This window comes from Arachis hypogaea, chromosome 2 (genome assembly GCF_003086295.3).
Source record: "Arachis hypogaea cultivar Tifrunner chromosome 2, arahy.Tifrunner.gnm2.J5K5, whole genome shotgun sequence".
In the NCBI taxonomy this organism is placed as follows: domain Eukaryota; kingdom Viridiplantae; phylum Streptophyta; class Magnoliopsida; order Fabales; family Fabaceae; genus Arachis; species Arachis hypogaea.
In genome coordinates, this window is record NC_092037.1 from 3,245,346 (window position 1) to 3,260,759 (window position 15,414).

At 34.6% G+C, this 15,414-nt stretch overlaps 2 protein-coding genes across 6 annotated transcripts; both read left to right on the plus strand.

Annotated features, from left to right (window-relative positions):
* Positions 1 to 7,986: 7,986 nt before the first annotated feature.
* On the plus strand, positions 7,987 to 9,386 carry LOC112733288 (uncharacterized). 2 transcript variants are annotated; one of them, XM_072205750.1, is made up of 2 exons: positions 7,987 to 8,260; positions 9,088 to 9,233. In XM_072205750.1, the coding sequence occupies exons 1-2, from the start codon at positions 8,080 to 8,082 to the stop codon at positions 9,090 to 9,092; spliced, it is 186 nt and encodes a 61-aa protein (XP_072061851.1). In that variant the 5' UTR covers positions 7,987 to 8,079; the 3' UTR covers positions 9,093 to 9,233. The 2 variants fall into 2 exon arrangements, with proteins under 2 accessions (XP_072061851.1, XP_025637993.1); XM_025782208.3 differs by having other exon boundaries at positions 7,992 to 8,286; positions 9,088 to 9,386.
* Positions 9,387 to 9,457: 71 nt separating this feature from the next.
* On the plus strand, positions 9,458 to 14,977 carry LOC112733264 (TMV resistance protein N). Of its 4 annotated transcripts, none has more exons than XM_025782171.3 (6): positions 10,065 to 10,824; positions 11,327 to 12,419; positions 12,564 to 12,893; positions 12,997 to 13,670; positions 13,785 to 13,998; positions 14,189 to 14,977. In XM_025782171.3, the coding sequence occupies exons 1-6, from the start codon at positions 10,211 to 10,213 to the stop codon at positions 14,948 to 14,950; spliced, it is 3,687 nt and encodes a 1,228-aa protein (XP_025637956.1). In that variant the 5' UTR covers positions 10,065 to 10,210; the 3' UTR covers positions 14,951 to 14,977. The 4 variants fall into 4 exon arrangements, with proteins under 4 accessions (XP_025637949.1, XP_025637956.1, XP_072061844.1 ...); XM_072205743.1 differs by having other exon boundaries at positions 13,141 to 13,670; XM_025782164.3 differs by having other exon boundaries at positions 9,458 to 10,824; positions 12,997 to 13,998.
* The last annotated feature ends 437 nt before the right edge of the window (positions 14,978 to 15,414 follow it).

The following is a 15,414-nucleotide window of genomic DNA, read 5'->3' on the forward strand; positions in this document are numbered from 1 at the left end:
TCCCTAGAAATTGGCTGAACTGGTGTCTCGAGAAGTCTCCAACGAAGTCGTGGATTAGTCGTCTGAGAGATGTATAATCAAGCTGGCGGTTTACACTTTCCAGTCATGTATTCACACGAACCCAAGTGGACACGGGTGATTGTCAGGCATGCGGTCCTAGTATGATAAACAGAGCTGATTGTTACTAATCATCCTATTCACCATGTTGAAGAACGAGTATACATCTTAGAATTAAAGCAAACACTTATCGAAGAGAAACAGTAATACTTTTATTAATTCATAGAACTCAGCAGGGCTCCTTCCCCCAACCTAGGAGGTTTAAAAACTCATACTGAAAGGAAAATACAATGGTAAAACTCGAATATGGCATAAAAGTCTCTAGATGATGTAAATCTAATCCTTTAAATACTAAACAAATGACTAGTAAGGGTAAAATAGTCTTTTTAGTGCTAAAATCCACTTCTGTACTCACTTGGTGAGTGTTTGGGCTGAGCTTTGATGAGATCCACGTGCTAGGAGGCTTCTAGGGTGTTGAACACTGGCTAAGGGGTCCTCTTTGGGCATTTGGATGCTGGTCTCTACTCCTTGGGCGCTGGACGCTTGGATGGGGGCAGGAGGCTGGCGTTGGACGCCAGTTTTGGGCCTTCTAATCTGAAGCAAACTATAGACTATTATACATTGCTGGAAAGCTCTGGAAGTTAAATTTTTATATCAATTAAGAACACTCCATTTGGACTTCTGTAACTCCAAAAAAGCTCTTCCGTACAAGGAGGTCAGATCCGGATAGTATCTGCAGTGCTTTCTCTGTCTCTGAATCAGACTTTTGCTCCAGCTCCTCAATTTCAGCCAGAAATTACCTGAAATTATACAAAAACATACAAACTCATATTAGAATCCAAAAATGTGATTTTAACACTAAAACCTATAAAAACTTAATAAAAATTAAACAAAATATACTAAAAACTATATGAAAATGATGCCGAAAAGCGTAAAGAAATATTCGCTCATCAATGTTCTTTGATTTGAGGGCTAATTGAATTGCACGAGCCCAAGAATGGTAGTTAGATGCATTTAAGGTCACATTCACAATGTAGATCCCAGGGTTCTCTCCTGGATGGCTGTAATAGGGATTGTGTATGTCATAGTTCGAATTCCAACTTACAGTGACAGCTAGTGGATTTTGGTTTATCTTGTTTTGCAAGTGTAGGTTTCCAAATCTTGAAAGATGGTTCAGAACTTTTGTGAGACATTGAATGTCGCTTGGAGAATACTCGTCCTCCGCCACTTCAAATGGATCTTGCATTCGCTCCTCATTTGCTATGGATGGGCCGAATCGGGAGCTTTCAACAACAACCTGTTCTTTCTCTTGAGCTTCGATCGTTTCCTCTCACTAATGCGAATCTTCCACGCTTACTGCACCATGTGAAAATTGAAATTGTGGAAGGTTCAGAGATAGAAAACGAGAAGGAAGAGAAGCAGAGAAAGTGGTGAAATAATTCAAATTTCTTGTCGAAAGAGAATGAAAAATTACAAGGGTAAAGTTCGGTACAACTGCACTATGTATACAACAGCATGTGGACCAACCAACCCTAGTTGAGCAAAAGCCAACTAACTAACTAAGGTAAGTTAACAGTTAATAATCTCTAACTAACTAGCTTCACTATACTTAGCATATGGTATAATAACGACCTATATCAACTAACAGTTTATCAAATGAATTAAAATTTCATAATAGATATTAGACGACTTTATCCTTTATTAATATAACATCATATTTAAATAATAAATATATTTATATATTAAATGATATGAAATAATTAAAAAATTATATTTTTTAACTAATTTTTTAAACTAAATTTTGTTCACCTCTTTTAAAAAAATAAAAATTAGATTAATCTAAAAATATTAAATTTTAAAAAATTATTATTGATTAAAAAATTAAATATCTCTTTGATGGTGAGCATCTTTTCTTTATTTTCTGTTCATTTTAGAGGTGAAATTACTGAGTTTTAATTAAATTTTAGTGTTTGAAACCTCTTTGGATGCTACTTTGAGTTGCTTTGGTGTTTTAATTATTTCAGGTGAAGTTTGGATCGGTTTAGTAGAGTGCGTGTACAAGAAAAGAGAAGAGTTTCGAATCAGTCAAGCTGACGCTAAATGCAGACCCAAAAGCCTTGTAATACGTGCCAAGCTTCTGCCAGCAGGGGCGTTAAACGCCAAGCCTGGCGTTTAGCGCCAGCAAGCCAGAAACGATTGGAAGTTCTCTGCCACTAGCCTGGCATTTAGTGCCAGGAAGTTAGAATCGAAATGGGAGTTTTTGCCACCTGGGGCGGTAAACGCTAAATCTAGTGTTTAATGCCAATGATGCGGATCAATCTTCACCAAAGGAGCATCTTTAGTTGGATTTGATTTTTAATTATTGTATTTTATTTTGTTTTAGTTATTTTTATTTACAAACAAAATCTTTTAGGTTTAGAATTTATTATTTTATTTTAATTTCAAATCAAATTAGGTCAGATATAAAAGGAAAAAGATTCAACCCTTCGGGAATGTTCTCTCTTACGCACTTCATTCAATAGTTTACACTTTTTAAAACCCTAGTTCCTCTTTGAGTCATGATCAACTAAACCTCCTTGGTTAATTTTAAGAGCTCTGTTTATTCTATAGATTAATACTATTGTCTCTCTATTTTAATTAATGCATTGATTTCAATTTCAAGGATTTGTTTTCGTTCTTCATCCTAGGAATTAGTGTATATTGGAAGATAACCCTTTTCTAATTGAATTCTTGTTAAATCTTGGAAAAGTAATTTACTTGGACAAAAGTTTGAAAGTAATTCCTCTTAAATACTAATTGCTTGGACTTAACAGAATACGTGACATATAATCTTCTTATATTTGGGTAATTAGGGTTTTTGTGGCTAATAGACTAGAATCGTACTTAAACCTCTAATCGAAATTAAGTGACCAAGGGATTAGCAGTTGACTAGGTTAGAGGAGACTAAATCACTGAAGAATTAGGGCTTAGTCAATCACAGTTTGCCATGAATTGAATCTTACATGATTAAAATAGTTGGTAAGAAATAGAATTAGAAATCCGGAAAATGAACAACTCTGAAGTCTTAACGGTTTTCTCACATATATTTTCACGCCAATTTTACTATTTGCTTTCTAAATCACTGTTTAATGCTCTCCAAAACATCATTTTCTGCTTGTCTGATTAAGTGAATCACTCAACCATTGTAGCTTGGTCTATCAATCATTGTGGGATCGACCCTCACTCACTTGAGATATTATTTGGTACGACCCAGTGCACTTGCCGATTAGTTTGTGGACTTTGAATTCCGCACCATTCTTCATGTTTGATTCCCACGACAAACCAACAACAGAAAATAAACATGAACTATCAAGAACTAACTTGTTGGGTGGTCTAAGGACATAACAAGTAAAACAAAACTAGTTATTAACGGTAATTTATAGTAACTAATTTATGTTATTAAAATAGAACAAAATTATGTCACTTTTTGCTAGTGTCATCATTAACACAAGTTCACTTAAAATTTTTAGACATATTGACAAATGCTTGGTATCATTATTCTAAGTTAAACACATAAAATTTGACCTTTAAAAAAAATAGATTTATATTATATTAAGTTACTTAAAGGAAAGGGAAGGGAAGGGAAGAGAATGAAGATGGTAAGAGAAGAGAGAGTATGTGTTAAAAGGTGGGAGGCGTTGAAAGAATATGAGTGACAAAAGTTAAGAAGAAATAATTAAATTATAAGGATATTTTAAATATTTTAAATTTTAAGTAAAATTTTAATAAAATGAAATTTTAAATTAGACCTATTTGAGTTGAATTGATTTTGAGAGAAAATAATGGAATTGAATTAAATTTTATTTAAATTAATTTAATTATTTTTGTTTCAAATATTAGAATTGAATTCAATTTCTACCAAGAGATTTCCAAACAGCCTCAAAGGAAGACAAATAAATGATGGATTTTATTCTAGTTGGACTACTCCACTTGTATGTTACGTCTAATTCTTCTCATAATCATGACGGAGATTTATCCGCTATAATTCAAATTTGAAATGTGTGCTTAGAAAATCACTACAATTTAAATAATTTTGGCTGTGTTTGTTTTGTGGACAGAATAGAACATGATATTAAGATAAAAATAATAGAATAGAAATACTAAAAATTATTTTTTATGTATTGTGTTTGGATATGATGTACAATACACTAATATAATGTTCAATTTTATGTTTGGATACACATAAACAAGATTAAAATATTATGCAAAATGACTAAAATAGACATATCTTTCATACCTTCTTTTTCTTTTCTCTGTCTCTCGCTCCTTTCTTGACGTTTAACCCTTCTCTTTGCTAAAAGACGGTAGAGGAATGATACCTACTATACTTGCTAAACTCTGCTTCTACCAATTCAAAATTTTTTGGGTACAATTTATTTACGTATTTTTTGAATTTTTTATTTTTCTGCATCTAAAATTTTTATTGTGGAAATTGGAAGATTCAATAAGTGTTGGATTTGATCTTTTTACCCCAACTAAAAGAAGAAGAAGAAGAACACAATAAAAGAAGATGAACACAGAGATAGAGAAAGAGTAGGGAGAAGAGAGTACCTATCTGTATTCTCTGAGTACCTCTCTGAGAACAACAATACAGAGAAGAAGCTCAAATTAGGATTTTTTAAAAAAGGGGTAATTATCTATGGCCAAAAAGGAAAAAATTTTCATTAAAGATCCATGTCCACCCTTCCAAATTCCGTGTCCATCATTATCCTTCGTTTAAAATGACACAAAAAAATAGAGAAAACTATCCTAGAGACACTGTGCCCAGTATCCACGTCTCTTTATCCAAACACTTTTTGGATGTTTACTGTCTATGTCTCTGTGTCCTATCCACAAGAACAAACGCAGCCTTTGATACACCTAACATAAATTTTCACCTTTTTTTTTGTGTCTAAACAACAAAGAAAAACACAAAGCAAAACACCTATCCTAACTCAGACATAATGATTTGCTAGAGAGCTTCACAAAGACTCAGACTAAATAATATTATTGAAATTATTTCTAGCTCCATATCTAGCCATTTAATCCGTAATTTTATTTGCTTCCCTACATATCTAATCAAATTGCATGTACTAGGATCTTAATAATAGCTCCTAAATCTTGTTAACTAAATCAACAACTTTAGATTTACACCCTCCAGGAGAGTCATACAAAAGATGAAGAATGTCAGATAATCCGTTTCACATACTATGTCTCTCAGTCCACAATTTCAAGCTAAAAGAAGGCCGCTCGAAACTGCAAAAAGCTTACATTGAATTATGGACCAGTGAAGAGAGCTACGAAAACAACTCGCAATCCAACCCCCATTAGAATTTCTAATAAGATAATCAAATTCAGTCAAGCTCAAATCAGTAAACAAACTAGCATCACAATTAACTTTAAAACTATTATCTACAGGAGGTTCCCAGGACAAATGGTTCCTGAAGGTACTAAAAAAAGTATACATGTTAATATATAACCTTAGATCCATAACCGTGCTACTGATGAGAGCAACCACCTTATGATTTGTTTAATGATTTTCAGCATTGAAAATGTCATTATACCTATGCATCTACAACCACCACACTTCGGCCCCCCTAAAAGAGCCTCCTTACCAGATATGACCTTTCGAAACCAAGCTTCTATAAAGAAGCCTTCAACCGAATCAATAACTCGAGGATCTAGTATCTGCCAAATAACTCCGGAATATACACAATCTCTAAGGTAATGTTCTACTGTCTCCGAAGTCACATTGCATCTCTGGCACATAACCGAACTAGCTAGATGCCGCGTGAAGCAGAAAACTTTCATTAGAAAAGCGTTATGAACCCTAAACCATACAGTCAATTTGATCTTTTCCGAAATATTCAAGTGCCAAAGCTAGTTCCAGTTGCTATTTTCATTCCAATTCAATTTATTCTTTAACAACCAACGATAAGCCTCTCTTGCACTATACCCTTTTGACTCTGCAGGCCACCAACTCCACCCTGGTTCCATGTCAGCCAAAGTCGGATAGTACAGGCAGTGAATGAAATGCTTGATCTCAAGAGGAATTGTTGATGCAAGTATCTCCACCTCCCAAGATCCATCATGCCACAAATTCGCTACTACAAAATCGGACTCAGATATGTGAACATAGGGAACAATATCACAAAGCCTTCTAAAAGGAGTCCACTTATCATACCACACAGATTGTTGCACATCTCTAACATTCCATCTGAAACCATTCTTAAGAATTGAAAATGTTCTTCCAAATGGTTGTTCTGACTGTTATTGTTGCTAAGAAAAGTTGAATTTCGAAAATATTTATGTATCATAACCTAAACCCACAACTTGTCTCTATTATTGAAGCGATCCCAAACTAATTTGCCAAAAAGAGCCATGTTAGCTGAGTAGGTGTCCCTAACACCCAAACCACCCATCCTTTAGGAGTTATAGCAACGACAACCCTCTCCCATTAGTTTGGCCGCTCCATAAAAATTGTCTCATCAAAGAATCTATCTTTTCACGAGCATACTTCGAAAGAAGAGCAATCTGCATGTTATAAATTGGAATAAAAGTCATTACCAATTTAACCAAATAAAGTCTTCCTGCCTTATTAAGCAAACACTCCTTCCAACTAGTAAGCTTCTTCTAAATCTTTTCAATAATATCCTAAGTCGTCCTCCTGAAAGACCTTTTATGCCCAATATTCATCCCTAGATATATTCGCAAGTCCTAACAAAAGCGGATAGTAGAAACTCCCGAGGGCACCTCTTTTCTTCTCTCAGAGATATTCTTTGAGCATTGAGCCTTATATTTACTAAGGTTCACCTTCAATCCTGATGCTTTGAAAAATAACTCCATAGTCTGCATAACCTCCCCTATCTGAGCTTTCGTAGCTTTACAAAAAAGCAGGAGATCGTCAGCAAACATCAAATGGGAGATTTAGAGCCATATCTGGAGACCAACACAGGTATCCACAACCCTTAAAAAATTCTATGAGTAATAAAACAAGAAAGAGCCTCCATACAAAACACAAAAAAATATGGCGACATAGAATAAAAATGATATGTCAACTAATTATAACTGGATTATGTGACAAATTGTCCATTGAAGCTGCTCCACCAATAGTTAGTTACTGGTGTTATTAATATTGTTCCAACAAGTCTATATTTAATGCTAATGAATTATAACTCAAATATTTTAGTTTTCTCATATTCACTTAAAAAGTTGCGAATTATGGTGTGTTAGTAACAAGTTAGTATAAAATTGTCAAATTATATCCTAATTGTGATTGAAGTACTTGAGGAGGCCCCAAACACCTTGACCTCCCATGGAGTATCCAGTGACATAAAATTAGGGTTCAAGTTGCAGCTTATCAGCAAGCTCTTCAACATCAAATGCCAAGCTTTTCGAAGCTTGGTTAGGATCCGAATCACTTTCATCGTATCTTGATCTATCAAAAAATTTTAATTCTTCAAAAACACACTAATCGATCAATACAAAATTAAAGATTTAATAAGAATAATATTAGAGTGCTATCAAAATTTATTGTTATTGGTTGTTTGTTAGTTATTAATATTTAAAATAATTTTGAATTATTATATTAAAAGAACTAAACTAAAAAAATTAAGTTTATAATTACGTGAGCAAAAAATAATAAATTCTAATAGTCTTTGCTACTTTTTTTTTAATAAATGGTCTAAATATCTGGGCTGAATTAAAAAGAACAATCCCACTAGATAAACAATGAGGTATGCGAACAATAGACCACGTTTTTAAGCCTAATTCTATTCCTGTTACTAAATGGGCCACAAGTTGAATCATCAATGGGCCAGGCTGAATCGGCCTAACATAAATGGGTCAATAAAGCAAAATAGTAGGCCCAATTGAATAATCTCTTTCTTGAAACGACGTCGTTTTTCATAGTGCGTTTTCTTCTTCCTCTATCGAAACGTCGTTTTTCCCAGGGCGTTTTCCTCTCTCTCTCTCTCTCTGTGATTGAAGAAGAAGAAGAAGAAGATGATGCGAACAAGGTTGCTATGGTCGAGCTTGGGATTCGTGTCAACAAGTGCAGTGTTCTCTCATTTCATATGGAAGGACCTTTGGGTTGATCGCCACGCTCTTTCCTCAGAAATTGACCACCATTTTCACGCGCTCCAAGCTCGCGTCTCCAACCTCGAGTCCTCTTCATCATTGTCTGGTAATCAAAATCCAGTTTCTGATCAGGTGCTTTCCATTCTACACTTTAATTTTTCCGGAATTGCCTTCAATTTTGACAATTTCCCTCAAATTTGCATCAAAATCGCTTTTAATTTTAATTAAAAATTAGTAACAAACTAACAATACATGACAGAAACAAAGAAAATGTGAAAATTGACCTATGTAAACACTTGTTGACTTTACGAAATCAATTTATGGTGATAGTCACTTAGATTTAGTGTGCTAAGTGAACAAATTCTGGCAAAAGTTATGATTTCCGATTTTAGCCCTAATTTTAGCTTTATGATTGTGATTGTTGTAAGAATGGTGAAAGGATTTTCGTAGTAGGAGTGATTTTTCTCTTTGATTGTTTTCGAATTCTTGGTTTTGACAATGTTAATGCTCTTGATTCTAGAATAGCTCAAGCTTTGACTATATTCTTATAAATCCTACTTTCTCTTAACTATGCAAATCTAGAGAATTCTTGAAGTTCAGGCTATGCAGATCTCAAATCAATTATGCAAACACTATATTCTATAAGCATGTTGAAACTAGAATCAATTACCCTCGGCTGTGTTTGGTAGCAAGAACATGACAAAACTATAAAGATAGAGGCACAAAAATGTGTTTGGAATTGGAGACAAATATACAAAATCAGTCTCAACATACACATTTCCTGCATTTTACATTCTTCCAAAAACTTGAGACAGATTTGATTGCGAAAGATTCAGTTAAAATAAAACTCTGTGCGTTGGAAGTGATAGCTTTGGTTTACATGAAAGTATTGTGTACTGATATTAAACTCTTATCTGTTTTTTTATATGGCAGATTGAAGGCTCTAGCTAAGTATTATTTTCTGCTCAAACGTTGTGTCTTCAAGATTTTGAGAGTGCTTTGCTTCAAAGCAACTGATGAGAAGACCCAAATTTTCTTTTCCCTTTGAAATTAGCAGATAGTTTACAATGAGATTTTATTAAACAGTATGCAACATTATAATATAACAATTCCATTCCTTTGGATGTTGAATTGAATATTGGGTATATTTTGGTAACCAAAGAAAACAGCTGAAGTAATATTTCATTGATTGTAGTGATTCATTTCATGAAAATTATTGCTAATTCAGTAAATTGTTTCAATTAGAATTAGAATTAGAATAGATTGAAATCTAACAAAGAGGTACTAGTAATTATTTACTTAAGGGGGGGGGGGGGGGGTTATTAACTCAGTACCTCCAATAGGAATAGGAATATTTATTAATGTATTTTTAAAGGAATTCCTCTAATACTCTTTTGAAATTAGAAGATAAATTATCTTCTCTCATGTTTTATTATGCAATAAGTATGTTTTATATATTTTAACACTTGAAATAATCATATTTAACCAATCCCAACACATAAAAATAAGCTTTTGGAACACATGAAATATACTTTAGGATTACACAAGTGTTTCTCAAGTTTTATAGTTCTATGAGAAAGAAAATGATGCAATAAGTTAATTATTTAGAATTTAATTCAGAGGTAATGCTCTATATTCAAATAAAACATAAGAAAAAATTTTATATGTTAAATACGTGTGTAATTAAAATTATTATGTGATAACTGATGAGTGATAACATACAAGAAGGGATTATTTACCTTTCAATTTTCAAAAAAATATCGAAATAATTTTAATTTTTAAATATTGCATTTACATGTATATATCGTCTCATTTGTTCTTTCTTTAAAATGTTAAATCTTTGTCCAAATGACAAATATCACAGCGACACGATGTTATTTCAAACACTTTTACTTTATTGAAAAGTTGACATCACGTTATTTCAAACAATCTGTTTCATGGAAGATGGAGCCTACCAACAAACACTTTCTGAGAAATTGTCCCTTGCCATTGGCGTTTTCTTCAGCCTTCTTCCAATTAGAACTTCTGCAACTGTATCTGAAGTTTCCCCGATCCAATGATTCCAATTTCCACACACATTCCTACCAAGGCTCTTAAAAAGACCATATTCATACTCTTAACAATAGCATCAAAATCAAAGTCAACTCTTGAATCAGCAATGATCACTGATGTACCTTCTTCTTCCTCCTCTTCCTCTCCCTCCGTCAAGACCCGTAGATGGATCAACCATGTATTCATCAGTTTCAGGGGTGAAGACACCAGAAAAGGTTTCACAGATCACCTTTATGCTGCACTGGAAAGAAGGGGTTGTATCAAAACTTTCAAGGATGATCATGACCTTGAGAGTGGGGAAATCATATCTGAAGGGCTCATCAAGGGAATTCAAGAGTCCATGTTTGCGCTTGTTGTCCTCTCACCAAACTATGCTTCCTCAAGATGGTGCTTGGATGAGCTGCAAAACATCGTTGAGTGCAGGGAAAAGTTCAACCAAGTGGTTTTTCCTATCTTCTATGGTGTAGAACCCTCTGATGTAAGGTATCAGAGAGGAACCTTTGAAGAAGCTTTCAGAAAACATGAAGAGAGGTTCAAAGAAGAGGAGGGTAAAGTCCAAAGATGGAGAGATGCATTGCAAAAAGTTGCAAGTTATTCCGGTTGGGACTCCAAAGATAAGTGAGTTCTCTTGTCATTCATTTTGATTTTTTTTTTTCCCTAGTGATCTGAAGTTTTTTTAACTTTTTGGTACCGAAATGAGAGAATTGGACACCAAACATAGTTAAAGTGATCAATCCCTTCTATATATATATTAGTTTATTTCTTGGCCCATAGTGAAGTATTTCAAGTTTTTAGGAGTAGATTTAACTCATACTCTAGAGACATGCATAACCATCTCTTTTCATTATAATGTTTAGAAGTTATATAAAAATCAACAATGAATGGTTTTGTAAATGGTTTGAGCACACATTAAATGTGCAGTAGACAGTAGTGTGAGTTTTCGAATTTTCTCTTTGTTCAAATGATAAGTCATCATCGTATATAGAAAATAGATGATACATAAAAATCCAAGTTGTGATCCATTCATTAATTCTTGAGTACATGAAAATTAAACTTGAGACCTAACCATGGACATGCGAAATTTATAATCATAGCCTATATTTTTTCTCCCTCTATGCAGTCATGAGGCAGCATTGATTGAAAGAATTGTTGATCACATACAAAAATTACTGATTCCTAAGTTGCCATCATGGGTAGGAAACCTCGTTGGTGTTGAATCAAGGATGAAAAAGTTGAATTCACTCATTGGTATGCAGTTGGATGATGTTCGCTTTATAGGTATATGGGGCATGGGAGGCATAGGAAAAACAACAACTGCCAGATTAATATATGAATCAATCGAAGAGCAGTTCAACTTTAGTTGCTTTCTTGCAAACGTTAGAGAGGTTTCTGCAACAAATGGCATAGTTCACATCCAAAGGGAACTTCTTTCTCATCTTTCTGTAAGAAGTAATTACTTTCATAATTTGTTTGATGGGGTAAAAATAATAGCAAACTCTTTGCACAACAAAAAGGTCCTCCTTGTTCTTGATGATATAAGTGAAAGAAGCCAATTAGAGAACTTAGCCGGAAAACAAGAATGGTTTGGTCCCGGTAGCAGAATAATAATCACTACTAGAAATAAGCATCTGCTAATGACACATGGCGTGCATCAGACATGCGAGCTTGAAGGCTTAGTTCAGGAAGAAGCCCTTCATTTATTCTGTCTGAAAGCTTTTAAACAAGATCAACCCAAAAGCAAATATCAGAATTTGTGCAACGAAGTGGTTGAATACACAAGAGGCCTTCCATTGGCACTTGAAGTATTGGGGTCTCATCTTTGTGGAAGAACTCCTGAGGCTTGGCATAGTGCTTTAAAGCAATTAAGAAGTTCTCCACACCCTGAAATCCAAAATTCATTGAAAATAAGTTTTGAAAGTTTGTCGAGCACAGAGAGAGAAATGTTTTTGGATATTGCTTGTTTCTTCAAAGGCATGGACAAGGATGAAGTAGTAGAAGTGTTAGAAAATTGTGGTCATTTTCCACAAATTGGAATTGAAATTTTGATTGAAAAATCTTTTGTCACTCTTGGTAGGGGTAATAAATTGGAAATGCATGATTTACTTCAAGAAATGGGAAAGAATATAGTGTTTCAAGTATCTCCAAATGATCCAGGAAAACGTAGTAGATTGTGGTCTCAAGATGACACCAGCCATGTGTTGACACAAAATAAGGTTTGTGCCAATTCTTCTGCCACTACTGATGATTGGTTTCAGATCAACAAAAATGGCATGCAATATTTCTTTTTCTTTAAACATTTGTTTTATCTTTTAATCAACAATATTGCACTATTGAATAATTACAATTCTGAATGTTAGGGAACTGAAGCAATTCAAGCAATAGTACACTATGCTCAACCATATGAAGCAAGATGGAGCTCTGAAGCAATTCAAGCAAAAGTACGCTATACTCGACCATATGAAGCAAGATGGAGCTCTGAAGCTTTCTCCAAGACCAGCAACATAAGGTTGCTAAAGATACGTAATGTGTGTCGTCTTTCCCATGGCCTTGATTGCCTTCCTTATGCACTCAGAGTTCTTGACTGGCAAGGATGCCCTCTGAAAACTCTGCCACTTACTGATCAACTGGATGTTGTTGACATCAATTTGTCTTGGAGCAAAATTGAACAACTTTGGCACGGAAGAAAGGTAAAATCCCTTGGGTAAGTGCTTTTTTCAAACTATGTTTTAGCGATGTTCACAAATCACAATAACATTGAAATTTTGCTTTCACATGTATACTTTTGATCAGATTTTACATAAGTTGAAGTGCATCAACTTGAGTTTTTCCGATAACCTAAACCAAACCCCTGACTTTGTGGAGGTTCCGAATCTCGAATCGTTAGTTCTTGAAGGTTGTACAAGCCTAACCGAAATCCACTCATCTGTTATGCAGCTCAAGAAACTTGTTCAATTGAACTTAAGAGGCTGCAAAAGGCTCAAAGCTCTTCCAGGTAAAATGGAGATGAGTTCATTAAAGGTTTTAAATCTTTCTGGTTGTTCAAACATGAACACTGTCCCAGACTTTGGGAATTGCATGGGACATCTAGCAGAGCTTCATTTGGATGGAACTGCTGTAACAGAGCTACCTTCATCACTAGGATGTCTGGTTGGACTTGTTCTTTTGCATTTACAGTATTGCAGGTATCTTCTTTGCCTTCCGGATACCATTCATAAGTTGAAGTCCCTCGAAGTTCTTAATGTTTCTTATTGCTCGAAACTCAGTAGCTTGCCAAAGTGCTTACAGGAAATGAATAATCTGGAAGAACTTTATGCAAGCAATACTGCCATTGAAGAACTACCCTTATGTTTATGTTATCTAGAAAACATCAAAGTAGTGTCATTTGCTGGTTGCAAAGAGTCAACATCTGAGTTAAATTGCTTTCGAGTTGCATCTGCTGTTTGCGGTCCATCCCCTTTGATAAGGTTAGATTTAAGTTATTGCAATCTACTTGCTGAATCAATACCAGATGGTTTTTGTGGCTTATCTTTACTGAGGGATTTAGATCTTTCTGGCAACAACTTTGTTAACCTACCAAGCGACATTTCTAAACACACTGCGCTTGAATATCTTCGTCTAAACTCGTGCAAGAAGCTTCAGTCATTGCCTGAGCTTCCATTAAGCATAAAAATGATAGAGGCAAGCAACTGTTCCTCATTGGTAACTTCTAAATTCCATCCATCTAGCAAATGCAGCATTTTTGCATCACCTTTACAATGGCACTTACCAAGAGAACAGAAGAGCCTGCTCAAGGTTTGTAACCCTACTATTTCTTGACAGAATTATCCATTCCTGTCAATTATTCATTATTGCAATTCTATGCCAATTTCAGGTCTTTTTTATTTTTGCTTGTGTTATTTCCTGTGTGTGTCTGTGAAATTGTGGCTACTCTCTTCTGAGAATCACGCGTTCCTTAACTATCGGAAAAAAATGTTAATTTCAGGGGATTTGCTTTCCGAGAACACGATTCGACATGTTTATCACAGGCAATGAAATTCCATCATGGTTTGCACCTCAAAAGTCCTCTTCCTTTGCAGAAATACCATTTCCTCATCCTTCTCCTCCAACTGAATGGCTGGGATTTGCTCTCTGTTTCTTGCTGGTAGCGGATCGGCCTCTGAAGGGTTACCATGCAGAGATCGGTTGTTTCACGGCAACACAAACATCATTAGAGTCCTGCATACTCGTACCAGATATTCAGGCCAACAAAATAATGGTACCGTACAAAGATGATTGGAGGGCTGAGTCTCCCGTGATCACCAGGCATCTTCCTGATATGGAGCCAAAACAACCTCACCTTTACATTCTCTTTCTGTCCATTGGAGAATACCTTGAAAGAATGCATACAGGTTATGGATTTGGTTTGATGAGTTGGTCTATCTGTTCATTGAGAATAGTGCAGGCTGGGTGTCGTCTGGTGTGCAAGGAAGATGTTCAAGATATTTATGGAAATCATTCCCATACTTCCTCTGTAGGGCCTAAGGAAAAACAAACAAAAAACAAACAACAACGATGGACCAAGCTCATAACCTTTCTTTCTTTTCCTTCCACTCCAACGGCACACACAAACACTTCATTGCAGCAATACACACACACCTCTCACCGCCAATGCTACTCTCTGATCTCCCTCCCTCATGTCACTTCTTCAACAATAATTTTATATACTTTTATTACAATTAATTTCATTACTCTTCTTCTATTCTAATTCTATTATGTCCTATCTATTGTGCTCTCTTGTGTTGGCTTTTATTCTAAAATTTTATTGAAGTAGTCTAAACTTAAAAAAGAGAGAAATCACCTTTAATTCAAGCACAAAAATACTAGGAGAACAATGATTATTTTGAACAATATGAATAACCACCAATTAAATAAAAACACGTTACACCTCCAAATTAATCCTCTAAATTTTAATATTAAAATAATCATCCGTACATTAGTAAAATAAACATCCGATATATCTATTGTTTACATTGTTTAATATTTTCATTGTCTACCTATACTTTCCATTCAAGTATTACTAATTATTAAGACATGAAGATAATTCTTTAACTTAATAATTATCTATATTTTTAATTTTTATCATGCTTGGAGTGATGGGTATTAATAAATTTGAAAATTTAGGATTAGGGTAAGATAGAATTTAAAATTTTTGGGTATATAGGTTCTATT

Coding starts and splice junctions, on each gene's coding strand:
- LOC112733264 (XM_025782164.3), top strand. CDS start 10,211: ATGATTCCAATTTCCACACACATTCCTACCAAGGCTCTTAAAAAGACC. Junction 12,894..12,996: donor AACTTTGGCACGGAAGAAAG/GTAAAATCCCTT, acceptor ACTTTTGATCAG/ATTTTACATAAGTTGAAGTG. Junction 13,999..14,188: donor AACAGAAGAGCCTGCTCAAG/GTTTGTAACCCT, acceptor TGTTAATTTCAG/GGGATTTGCTTTCCGAGAAC.
- LOC112733288 (XM_025782208.3), top strand. CDS start 8,080: ATGATGCGAACAAGGTTGCTATGGTCGAGCTTGGGATTCGTGTCAACA.